Here is a 12606-nt window from a genome sequence, read left to right as displayed (position 1 = left end):
GGCCAGCTGAGCCGGACTGGATTGGGTTGGATTAAACTAGGCGAACCAGGCCGCTTAGTGGTCGTCAGTCAGTAAGTTGGCGGCCCATTATGTCGTTACAGAAATCTCTGGAACGCTTCCTTCCCCTGTTCACTTCCCCTCAATAAAACCCTACTCTTCCTCCTCTCGCTTCAGCTTGCCGTCGCCTTCTCCCAACCGAGATCTGTCTCCTTTACCCTTTATTTCAATTCCTTTGCTCGAGATCGACGAGGGGGAAAGATGTCGCTCCGGGTGTTGAATCCCAACGCCGAGGTGCTGAACAAGTCTGCGGCGCTCCACATGAACATCAACGCCGCTAAGGGCCTCCAGGACGTCCTCAAGACCAACCTCGGGCCTAAGGGCACCATCAAGATGTAATCCTTCCGCCGCTTCCTCTTCTGATCCCTTTGTCGTCTTTACTTATTGATTTTGTACGCGCAGGCTTGTTGGAGGGGCTGGGGATATCAAGCTGACCAAAGATGGCAACACTCTACTGAAGGAGATGGTATGATCTCTGGAAATACTCGTTAAAGGTTCGCTTACTTTCCCATTTACCCGAGAAATGCTTCGGTAATCATTTTGTTGGATCGGCAGCAAATCCAAAACCCCACAGCCATTATGATTGCGAGGACAGCGGTTGCCCAGGATGAGACTAGTGGCGACGGCACGACCTCCACTGTGCTCTTCATTGGGGAGCTCATGAAGCAGTCAGAGCGGTACATCGATGAAGGTCTTTCCCAGTTAATTTTCTTTGCTTTTGTTCTGGGTGAACGGGCTGTCCCTTCCGAGATTTATTATTTTGGTTATTGTGAACAGCACATTGTTATTAATTTGGTGATTGACTTTTATGCGTGCTTGCTTCTTTCCACTTTGTTACACTTCGTCAATATTAGAAGGTTCACTATGTGTCTCAAAACTTGTAAAAGAGTACCTGATTTGTGCACTGTGTAACGTATAATTTCTTTATTGTAATTTTCCACCTATGGAAATAATGGAGGCTTGGTTTACTCTTCCGAGCTCAACCACTATAGCACCTTCTTTACCTCTGTAATTTTACATTGATTGGAAATGTGGGGACAATTATCTTAGTGGGGCAGAGATATCAAATTTGCTTAGACTCAAGGATGCAATACTTTGATGCATTGTCTACACAGATGCTCATGGTGATTATCTTGAATAATCAAACAATTCATGATAGAAAAACTTGGATGATGATTATGATTATGAGCATATGGGACTACAAACAGGAAAGTGTGGAGCCAATCGTTTTGAAGAAAATGTGCTCTTCTCTGAGCTAAGATGAACGTTTTGGTAATTGGGCTTTCTGTGGAGCAACTATATTCTTATGAACTGAATACCTTCATTTTAGTTTTGCATAACTCATAGTAGTACTAACACGATGTAAATTCTACAATTTTTGTGCTTGTATAGTTTGTTAACATTGAGCATTTCATGCTAGTCAATTTTAAGAAAGTTTGTTTACCCCTGGTGTTGCAGTACCTGATTCAAAATTTGCTTTAAGTGAACTTCTTTTAGTGTCCCGGTTTAATGTTGAGCGTTACATATGATTTTAGCTCATTAGAATGGTTCTTCCTCGGCCCATAGCTTCTGATCTTTAAAACCTTTTGAATTTCCACTCAGGAATGCATCCACGGGTACTGGTAGATGGATTTGAAATTGCTAAGCGGGCTACCCTTGAATTTCTTGAGAAGTTTAAGACACCTGTTGTAATGGGTGATACCCCTGACAAGGAGATATTGAAAATGGTAGCACGGACAACTCTTAGGACAAAGGTAAATGAGTTTCTTCTTTCTGTAGTATACCTCTGAAGTGTCAAAGGTAAACAAGTTACGTTTTCCTCTTTTGACCATGGTTCTTGAATTTTTCTTTGTTATAGTTATACGAGGGACTAGCTGATCAACTGACAGATATTGTTGTTAATGGAGTAAGTACCATCCTTAATGGTTGTTTTTCCTTATTCTTCTTTGATGATAAATGTATAAAAGTGATAACTGACATTCTCTTTGGGTTCTAGCATGTTAGGAAAACTTGATATTTTTCTGTATGAAAAACAAATTTTCATTTGATGACAAGAAAGTTGCGTGTATCTTACACTGCAGTGCCAATGTTTCAGGCTGAGTGTTTCTTTAATGAATCGCTGACTAGTAGTTTCATGGAGGACATATTTACTAGATTGTGTTTTCTTCTTCATTGATGTTTGTGTCACAGTAATATATTCTGTTTTGTCCTTTTAGTAGTTCATTATATTGTATGCAACAGTTATATGCACTTTAGGTACGTTCATGCCAAACATTTTGCAAAAAAGTACTTCATGCTAAATGTATGATGTGGCCTATCTATTATCCATCAAGTACATCAAGTCACCTATTGGCACTTGACACGTATATGCTTATGTGGAGCCTAACCTTTTAACATTCTGTAGCATGAATTTGGGCATGTGACTAACAATCAGTCATATATTATGAATAGCAGGGTTCATGATATGTTTGCCTCATCTATTCTAGATTGATCTTTTCTGAATAGATGCTCAAATTCAATTGGTACAAGTGCACTTTACTAAGGTGAAAGAAGTCCAGAGTTCTCAATTTCGATGTGTATTGCTCAGTACAGGTGGTACGTACCGGTTTGAGATGATACTGGTATACGGACCGCCCTCTACCGGGCGATACCAGTGTTTTGACCTCATACCGGGCAATATGGGGTATGTACTGGACGGTATCGATCGAAATCCAACTGTTCCCAAGGTGAATCATTTGGTATGCTCTGGATTTCAATCGTTACTGAGGTGTATCAAATTTTGACCATTATTGAAGCGTACCAGTTGGTACACCCCGGTATTTTTGGACCATTACTTTTAGGTATTTTTGGAGGTTTTTTAGCTCTTTTTTGTCATACTGCCGGTATGCTCTGACATATCGTCGGTATGCTTTGGTATGTTCTGTACCAATATACCGGTATGGGCCAAAATTGAGAACCTTGAAAATAACACATTATATAGACATTTGAAATATTTTATGGTCGAAATGAAAATTAAAAGGCGAATAAATCTGAATTCCTGTTTGCTGAATTTCTTCCTTTAAACTTGCTATAAAACCTCTCACGTAATTATGCTTATATCTGCATGATATACAGGTTTCTTTTGATATAATACATCATAGTTCTGGTGAGAACTTTAGCTTGCACATAATCAACTTAACTAGGTATCTCTCTAAGATGGACCAAATATCAATTAGATTAGTGGGATCTTGTAATACCTTTGCATATCTAGAAAATCAACCATAAACAGTTTTAGAATCCCCGTGCCGCGATTACACTATAATACAAATGACGCAAAATGATCTTAGGCTGATTGAATCAGATCAGCCTGAAACTCTGGAAATGGCTGCAAAATCCAGTTGGTTCTTTTGATAGGTTGGAATGGAAGCTATCAATTTTTTTTTCAGCTGAAACACATCAGTTGCACCTGGAATAAACTGTATTTGATGCTTATCTTGATTTGAAGTCTTATAATCACTTTCTTTATCTTGGTCTTAAACTGCAAATTTGATTTCTTGTCTCTTAGCTTTAATATGATGTTTTCATTTGATATTATTTTGCAGCATTGGTACATCAAAATTTAATCATTTTATAACTTTTGAGTTTCAAATAATCCTATATGAATATTCTTTTTAGTGTATGCTTGATGCTTGTAAACTTCAGTTCCCGTAACTGCATCATCCTTTCTGATGACGATTCTTTACTTTGACATTAACAGGTGCTCTGCATACGCAAACCTGATGAGCCTATTGATCTCTTTATGGTGGAGATAATGCACATGCGTCATAAGTTTGATGTTGATACACGTTTGGTATGTTATTCTTGCAAATGATGATTGTTTGTTGCAAGGTTCGCAATACCGTACCGTACCGGAGTTTTGACCTGAGCTCGGTACCGGTACGGTACGGTATACTGCTCGGTACACCCAGGTGTACCGAGCGGTATATTCAGGCGTGTCGAGCACTGTAGCAGTGCTACACTGCTACAGTACTGCTACAGTGTCGGAACGGTAACATATGGTCCGCGTACCGAAAGTCTGGCGGACCGGTACGTACCGCCCGTACCGGGTGGTACGGATCGGTACTGCAAACCATGGTCTGTTGTTCACATTAGATGTAAAATGTTATAGTTTAACCCAAGGTTTGCCTTATTGATCCGAGCCGACGTGTCGGCCAGTCAACGACACATGTACCGGTCTATACCGGTGTATCGACACATGGTACACTGGTAAGTATCGATGTTTTGAAGAGGAAGAAAAAAGAGAGAAGGGATGGAGGAGGGAGGAAGAAAGAGCAAAGAAGAGGAAGCGGCAGAGGAGGAGGAAGAAGGAAGGAGGAAGAGGAAGAGAAGAGACCTTACCTAAGACGTGGCGGTGCAGTGAGGTCGCGGCAAGCTGAGATCGCTGTTGATCGCAGTATCGAAGGTTATGTTCGCGAGCCTTGCGGAGGTGGAGGTGATGCTTGTGAGCGCTGTGGAGCCTTGCGGTATCCCACTTCCCTTTTATATGGTGGACCAGACTGGGGTGGGTTCGTGCCTTCGTGGACCGTGTCAGCACTCTGACTGGTACATGCCCCTTGTTTCATACCGGTCTGGGCGAAACAGCGAACGTTGGTTTAACCATGATAGTTTTGTTTCCTGGTGCTGGTATCCAAAAATCATATTTATCATTCTATTTTTCTGTATAATCCGTCCTAACATATTTTGTAAGACTTAAAAACATAATAATCAAATTAATGGGGAAACACAGTTTTTGTTTTAGACAAACTAGTAGTTTGGTGGCAAGAATGAACCCAAGGGATTGTAGAGAATTAGGAAAAAAAAATGCTGCCACAAATCATGACGACGGATAGCTAACTGGATATGCAGATATATGTTCCTGAAAATTAATCTGTTTTAACAATACTATGTTGCAAGAAATTGGAAATGATGACATTTACAAGAATTCACTGAGTCATTAGAGCAGAGATAGAAATTTATGCTGTTACATGTGATTATTCCTGTTGCATGTTAACTCTCAGGTTGTTGCTTTTTTCCCCCATGTTGACAGGGACAAACAAGAATTGCAACTCAACTTACTAATTGGTTACATTTTGTTGTGTGAAGTTGTGGTCTTATTGTTAGTCTGGTTCATGTTTTGTTCCTTTTTCAAGGTTGAAGGTCTCGTCCTTGATCATGGTTCTCGACATCCTGATATGAAACGGAGGGCAGAAAATTGTTATATCTTGACATGCAATGTCTCCTTGGAGTATGAGAAAAGGTAGAAATTTGATCTGCTAGCTTTTTGCAGTTATCTTTATTGGAAGAAGCTCATAGTAATTGACAACTTGGATTTTTATATACTTTATCTTTTTCTTATCATTTTGGCCTTGCAATTGTCGTCTTGAGTAATACAAACATTGGTAAGAATCCAATGCATTGGATACCTAGGTCCTTCCATAAGGTTTTGTCCATGGAGGATGAGATAGTGCCTAAGATCAGGTTGAAAGGCATAGTCAGTGGACAACAGGTGAATATTCCTGCAGTACCTTTTACTTGTCATGAGGGAGGAAAGAGGTTGGGTTAACCAAAGGATGGTTATCGGTTCAAGGACGCAATGTGACCTTGCAGGTAAGATGGGGTAAAAGAAATGCATCAAGCAAATGTTTGAGTCCCAAATATTTTACTTCCCCATTGTCCACATCAAAAGCCTGCATAATACTATAATAGTGCTACCACATATGAGATTAAGCATCTTCTCCAGGCAAAACCCTCAACCAAATGCCAACTCCAAACAGTAATTGTAGTCCTAGACACATACCTGAAAGTTTCCTACCTCATACAGCTTGGCACTCAATTCTTTTTACTTGCCTCCTATCTCAATCTGCCCCATGCTACCTGAGTTAGATTTGTCATAGATGTGTATCCTATTTTTTGTTGGGTTAGTTAGAAGAAGTTAATTACATAAGTTTAAAACTCTAGTTTTTTATCAGTAACAAATTACATCTTTTCTCCGACCTCCAGAAGCATGAAGATTTCTCCTATATCCTATATATAGTGTTAGAAAATTTTCTGAAAGGTAACTATCTTAGTTTCATATATGAAATTTATATAAATATAGGATCCCTGAATCTATAAGATAAGAAAAGAACTATCTTTGGGATCTGATACTACATTATTGCTCGATACTTTAGTGGATTGAGTGTTCTATATCATGCTGGTTATTTTGATGAATGCAAATTATTTCATCTTTTATATTCTTGGCTATGAGCAGAACTTATATTTTCTCAAAATAGCTAAAAACATGTTTTTATGTCCTCGAAATTTTTGATGACTCGATTAACTGAGGAAATAAAAATTGTATGAAGTTCTTTATGTTCTCTAGTACTATCTACTGTTGTCCCTTTTTTATGCTGCATAACATCATGGAAGAATTAATTTCATAATATGCAATGGCAACATTTTAGTTGTGGGTTATGGTTCTGGTACATGGTGCAAAACACATCATATGATGATGATGCCTTGCTGGTATATGGCATGCATATGTCTGTGGCATTTTGGTGTCCTACAAGTGCAGCAATAGTATGCCACATATTGGTCCTTGCTCTTGATTTATTTATATCCAGCTAACAATTTTTTCTTCAGTGAAATAAATGCAGGGTTTTTCTACTCCAATGCAGAGCAGAGAGAGAAAATGGTTGCTGCTGAACGGCGTCAAGTTGATGAGCGAGTTAAGAAGATCATTGAACTAAAGAATAAGGTCACCAGGATTTTCCTCTTTAGTTTGTATACTTGTCTCAATACCTGGTGCTTGAGTGTTGCTTCAATAAAATTCTCTTCTCGTGCAGGTCTGCTCAGGCAATGACAACAACTTTGTTGTGATCAACCAAAAGGGAATTGATCCTCCATCTCTGGATCTCCTTGCTAGGGCAGGGGTTAGTCATGTCACTGCTTGATAATGACCATTAGAATTATCTTGTCTGTTTCACTTTCAGTAGTGTGGGGGATGACCCTTGCAATATCTCTTGCAATGTTTAAAAGATAGTTTAAGATTCTTCTACATTTTTGAACTTGTCCTACTTGCATCTATCCATCTGGGTTTTCTAATTCTTGACATATCAAGGATTAATTGTAGAGGTTCCAACCAGATGGTATGTTGCGACATATTCTATGTTTCCCTCATCCTTTAGGCTGTACATATTTTGCTGTACAATTTTTTACTTTTAAACTGAATGGTATTTTCTAATTATCCATGATTTCTTTCGTTTAGGATACATCCTTACCACTCTATTAAGAGAAATCTTAGTGAATTGCAGTTATGGTTTGATCACCTTGTTTCTCATACATTTTGGTTTTGAGAAGATGAGATGACAAATCTAAGTTCCTTCCATTTGAAATGCATAAATTGGTCTACATTCATTACATGGTTTTGAGCAACTGTTGTTGCCCTTTTTATAACATTTTGTTTGGTATAATGGGTTTTGTTTTCGAATTATGCATAGTTTGAGAGTTATAATCCTTCTTGTTATACTCACTTTTTTAGTGCCTTTTCATTTATTGCTAGTGATATGTGCTGGTTAGCGGTCACAGTCCCTTGAAGTTACAATCAACTTATATTTCTTAGATTATTGATCAGTCCATAACATTAATTAATTAAATGTTCAATTTATTCAAAGGAAAGAGAAGTATATTACTTCAAAACACAAATACATCCTGTGTCCTGCAGATCAGCACACAAAAAGGAAAGTCCTCAGGCCACTCATGTCTTCAAAGAAAATTGGATTTGTACAACCTAGCAAAATTGGCCAAACAATTGGCACAACAATTTCCTTCTCTCTATATATAAATACGACAAGGATTCTAAAATGATCTGATTGTCTCCAAGGATGTGAAGAACATTCCATGGTGGATTCTGCTTAAGAACTAGCATGTTGATGACAGCTTTAGCATCAGTTTGCTCCTCATGCTGAGTGATCCCTTCCATTCTGGCAAAATGAGGTCCTTAATAGCTGTCAGTTCATTCTAGTATCATCCCTTGTCATTGTTAAATCTGCCACCTGTAAGGATGCAAGTGCCATTAGATGATCCTAAGATGAAACCAAGACTACCGTCATGTTATCCTGCGTGGAAGGAGCCATCTGTATTCTGTATATAGTTTGAAGTTTGAACTAACCTTCAGCAGGCTTTTTCCAAGAAACCACAATTTGGTTAATCTCACTGTTAGTCTGCACAGAACCATCCAAAGGTTTAAGACGGAAAAAATGAGTTGTTGCTTTATAGAAAATAGCAGGGCCTCAGGTTTGGTTCGACAGAACACAACCTCATTATGGGCCTTCCACTCTTAATTATTTTTAGTGTGGTGAAATATACTTGCCTTCATCAAAATTGGGTATCTCATACAATTTGTTAATTTCAGATGCCATGCCATTTGAAGTAAGACTAATTGAAATGATGTTCCAATTCAATGGTTTTAGGAGTGATGAATTCAGTCTTTTTGTGATTCTGACAATAAAATCTTAATGAAAACATAAATTTTATTAACAATCCTATAACCGTAGTTTCTATTTGTCAAGTCCCCATTACAAGTATTGTTGATGTTTTGCTCTTTAGGTGGCTAAATTTCAAGAAAAGAAATAAGAAGAAAAATGTTTTGGTGAAAGTTCACATTATATATTAGCTAAAATTTATTGTATTCTGCACTATGGAGAGTTCAAATAACAGAAATCTGTAAATGATTATTTTGTATGCAAAAGATTCTGATTCTTGTCAGTGGCCATGTTGTGTACATATTAAGTTTCATTACTGTGTTGACTGTCAAGTATGATAGCTATTTAGGAGATAAGATGCAGAAAACTGAATGTTCTTTTGTTTATACTTTATGGATTATTCAGGATGCCAATTTTTTAAGGTGGCACATCATAATAAATGACTTATCTTTGGATTGATAACTGTGATAATTGCAACCTTTATTTTCTGGTTCTTGTATTCTGTAGGGAACTGGTGAGTACTATCTTTGCATCATTGGCCTTCTTACTTTTGCTCAACCTGAATTCTTTTTTGTCCCATGTGTTATGTTTTGGCTGCTCTTGCTTTGTTGAGACGTAATATCATTTTCAATTCATCCTGAACAACACTGAATCCTTTTCTGAGATACTGACTGTTATATATATATATATATATATATATATATATATATATATATATATATATATATATATATGTACACATGTATGTACATACATATGTAAATATATGTTTGAAACCTTTGTAATTATTTAGAATTTTACCACGTATCAATTTTGACTTTTGTTACTCTCACTTTCTAGATTATTGCACTTCGAAGAGCTAAGAGGAGGAATATGGAAAGACTGGTTTTAGCTTGTGGTGGGGAGGCTGTCAATTCTGTTGATGACTTGACCGAAGATTGTCTTGGCTGGGCTGGGCTTGTTTATGAGCATATTCTTGGTGAAGAAAAGTACACCTTTGTGGAGAATGTGAAAAACCCTCGTTCTTGTACTATATTGATTAAAGGTTCTGAGTTTATAGGATAATATTATTCATTTTTTACTTTAGCTACAAAGCACACGATTGGGGATCTCAAATCAGGTTATTCATCATTGCAGGACCCAATGACCATACAATTGCTCAAATCAAGGATGCTGTTCGTGATGGTCTCAGGTCTGTCAAGAATACACTTGAAGATGAAGCTGTTGTCCTGGTGAGATTTTGAATTTGGGGGGTGTTCTTAAATGTTGATATGCTTCTTTTCTGTATTTATCAACGAGCATAATTTATCAAGTTTTACATGCTGTGGTACATCTTTCATTCTCATATGGCAAGTGCTGTAACTCATCTAACCGCATGGTATTGTGTCTTGCATTGTGGGTGGCACCTTTGGAGTGGTATTGTGCCTGGATCTGCAATATATACTTTAAAGTCATGCCATGAGCAGGTCAATAATGTTGGTACAGCCAGCATGACAGTATTGATTCCGTAGGCATTAGTGATGTGACTCAATAGACAGGATTAGTTTATCGCTGGTGTAGCTGCCTCGTGCTTATGCTATAAAATACAGTGTTTTCTGTAAGTCATGTTTAGATGCTTGATTGTGAAGCTAATCCTTTAGAAGATCATGTGTAGGTGATTGTCTATATAAGTTGGTGTTCTGAATGTTATTTTATATCATTATAGCTGGATCAGGGGTATTGCCTTACTGTGAAGGTATTAAAAATATAGATGACTTAAGATTGCAAGTATTTGATGCATGGCATGTGTTAAGATACCATATTACACAAGAATTCAGAATGCCCAATGCTGTGGACTAGGTATTTAAAGACATTTTTTGGGCATCTGGTTGCTAGTGGCATATGATTGACTGGCAGGTCCTGGTTGAGGGAAAATTTCTTCAGAAAACTTTCTGTGGAAACTTTCATTTATTTACTTTTCAGAAAGTTTTTGATAAACAGATTATATTGTGGTAATGTAAGCATGATTCTTTCCATCAAAATGCTAACTACGCTAGAAGCACCTGTATTCCTTGGTTTGAGATCAGCTACAAATACTTTTAGGTTTTATCTGTTTAAATATGCTTTGATCAAGATATAAGTGTGGTATGGCAACCTGACAGTTCAAACCTAGCTGATATTGCAATTTGGAATTCTTTCAAGCTATATTACTATCTTTCTTAAGTTTCCTGCAGTGAGATGCAGTCATTTCAGGACTACCATAATTATGATGTTTCAGGCACTTTAATGCACTTTCAGTTGATGGCTGTTTAAGACGAGGTTTATACTAATGTGCAACTGTTGTTGCACTTTGCTTCTGCTTAAAAGAGAAGTAAACAGAAAGAAGCTCCAGATAAACTGGGCTCATCATGTAGTTTACATGATGACATCGCGGAAAAGCAGAGCTCCCCACACCATTCTGACGTAGCTAGTAAATATGGCACAAACTAGAACATAACTCCATGCCGGTTTATTGATCCTGCCCATGTGGTATCTTCATAAATTTACATGTTTATTGATTGAATGGTTGATCTATGCTGTAGAGGAGAAAACATAATCAAGTTCACAAAACATCGCAGGATTTTGAATCTACGAGGAATATTGTCTAGATCCTTGCGTCAAGCAAAGATAAAAATCATGGCAACATTTCTTATCGAGTACTGCATCTACACACCATGTTGTATTATTTAATATGTTCTTATCTTGAAAGATTATGATGATTATTTTCCTGTTTTGTATGTTAATTGCTAGTCACACGACATTTTAGTGAATCAATTTGTTTTAAGTTATAGCTACTTTTAGCTCATCTGTAGAATGAACAAATACTGAGCCAATGAAAGTGAGTAACAAGATGAACTGGATACTTTACTAATATTTTTGTGATATATTGTCATTGGCATAGGGGGCTGGCGCTTTTGAGGTTGCAGCCAGGCAGCATTTGGTCACCAACATAAAGAAAACTGTTCAAGGGGTATGGTGTTCTGAAATCTTGTACAAGCAACTATCTTGATGCTAGATTACTGATGAAATGTTCTTTACAGCGTGCACAGCTTGGTGTAGAAGCTTTTGCTGATGCTCTTCTGGTGGTGCCGAAGACACTAGCAGAGAACTCTGGCCTCGACACACAAGATGTCATTATCGCTCTTACGGTAATGGCCTATAACATATATTTTTCTCCACTCACCTAAGGCGATCAGCAAAGTCTTGCATCTTGGTCTAACTTAAACCACAATTCATGATGTTCTTAAGGGTGAGCATGACAGAGGTAACATTGTGGGTTTGAATCACCATACTGGAGAACCAATAGATCCACAAATGGAAGGTATCTTTGACAATTACTCAGTGAAAAGACAGATCATAAACTCAGGGTAAGTACTACCATTGATAGTTTCACAAACTTTGTTCCGATGGATAATTCATGTATGTGTCTTCTATTTGCAGGCCTGTCATTGCATCCCAGTTGCTTCTGGTGGATGAAGTGATCCGTGCCGGTCGGAACATGAGAAAACCAACCTAATTCTACGGTGTATATGTCTATATGGTTGTTTGAAGTTTAGACATTGGTCAAAATCTCAAAAGTGTTTTTGACGTCTGGATTTGAACGATGAGAAATTACAATGCTGATGGTAGACCGAGTAAACGTTTTCTACATAATTTTTGCTCATGTACTTTTCGAGAGTGAAAGAATGCTGATGATAGGGTACTACTACATGTTTGTTATACCCTTCCCTCTTAGAGAGATGAGGAATGCTTCTGCTTTATTGAACAAAAATTGGCATCTGTTGTCTTTTTTTAGCATACACTTCTGGATGTAGAGCAAATTTGTCCTGAAAATATTTTATCTAATGATTGTGATTTGGTTCATATTATTTAATGTCAGTCCATGCAACTTGTGAAGTTGAGAATGAATGCTGCTCCCAGCAAATGCTCACCAGGAATATTTTTACACAGCATTGACCATGTTATTATATATATAAATTTCTCTTTCTCTTACATTTTACCTTTAAAAAATATTATATATATATATATATATCTCTCTTGAATTAATATT

General features: G+C 37.5%; 1 protein-coding gene across 1 annotated transcript; it reads left to right on the top strand.

Annotated features, from left to right (window-relative positions):
* The first annotated feature begins 135 nt into the window (after nt 1–135).
* LOC135598473 (T-complex protein 1 subunit zeta 1) lies at nt 136–12419 on the top strand. The gene is made up of 15 exons (XM_065092305.1): nt 136–392; nt 460–523; nt 613–748; nt 1660–1811; nt 1916–1963; nt 3794–3886; nt 5226–5332; nt 6697–6811; nt 6900–6986; nt 9378–9582; nt 9675–9769; nt 11458–11526; nt 11597–11704; nt 11805–11923; nt 11997–12419. The coding sequence occupies exons 1-15, from the start codon at nt 259–261 to the stop codon at nt 12070–12072; spliced, it is 1608 nt and encodes a 535-aa protein (XP_064948377.1). The 5' UTR covers nt 136–258; the 3' UTR covers nt 12073–12419.
* The last annotated feature ends 187 nt before the right edge of the window (nt 12420–12606 follow it).

This window comes from Musa acuminata, chromosome BXJ2-1 (assembly GCF_036884655.1).
Source record: "Musa acuminata AAA Group cultivar baxijiao chromosome BXJ2-1, Cavendish_Baxijiao_AAA, whole genome shotgun sequence".
NCBI lineage: Eukaryota > Viridiplantae > Streptophyta > Magnoliopsida > Zingiberales > Musaceae > Musa > Musa acuminata.
Note: the sequence above shows the minus strand (reverse complement) of the source record. Positions and strands in the feature narration are given on the sequence as shown.

Excerpts from the sequence above, each read along its gene's own strand:
- LOC135598473 (XM_065092305.1), top strand. The coding sequence starts at position 259 with ATGTCGCTCCGGGTGTTGAATCCCAACGCCGAGGTGCTGAACAAGTCT. Across the intron at positions 524-612 it reads ACACTCTACTGAAGGAGATG|CAAATCCAAAACCCCACAGC; the intron begins GTATGATCTCTG and ends TTGGATCGGCAG. Across the intron at positions 9,770-11,457 it reads AAGATGAAGCTGTTGTCCTG|GGGGCTGGCGCTTTTGAGGT; the intron begins GTGAGATTTTGA and ends TCATTGGCATAG.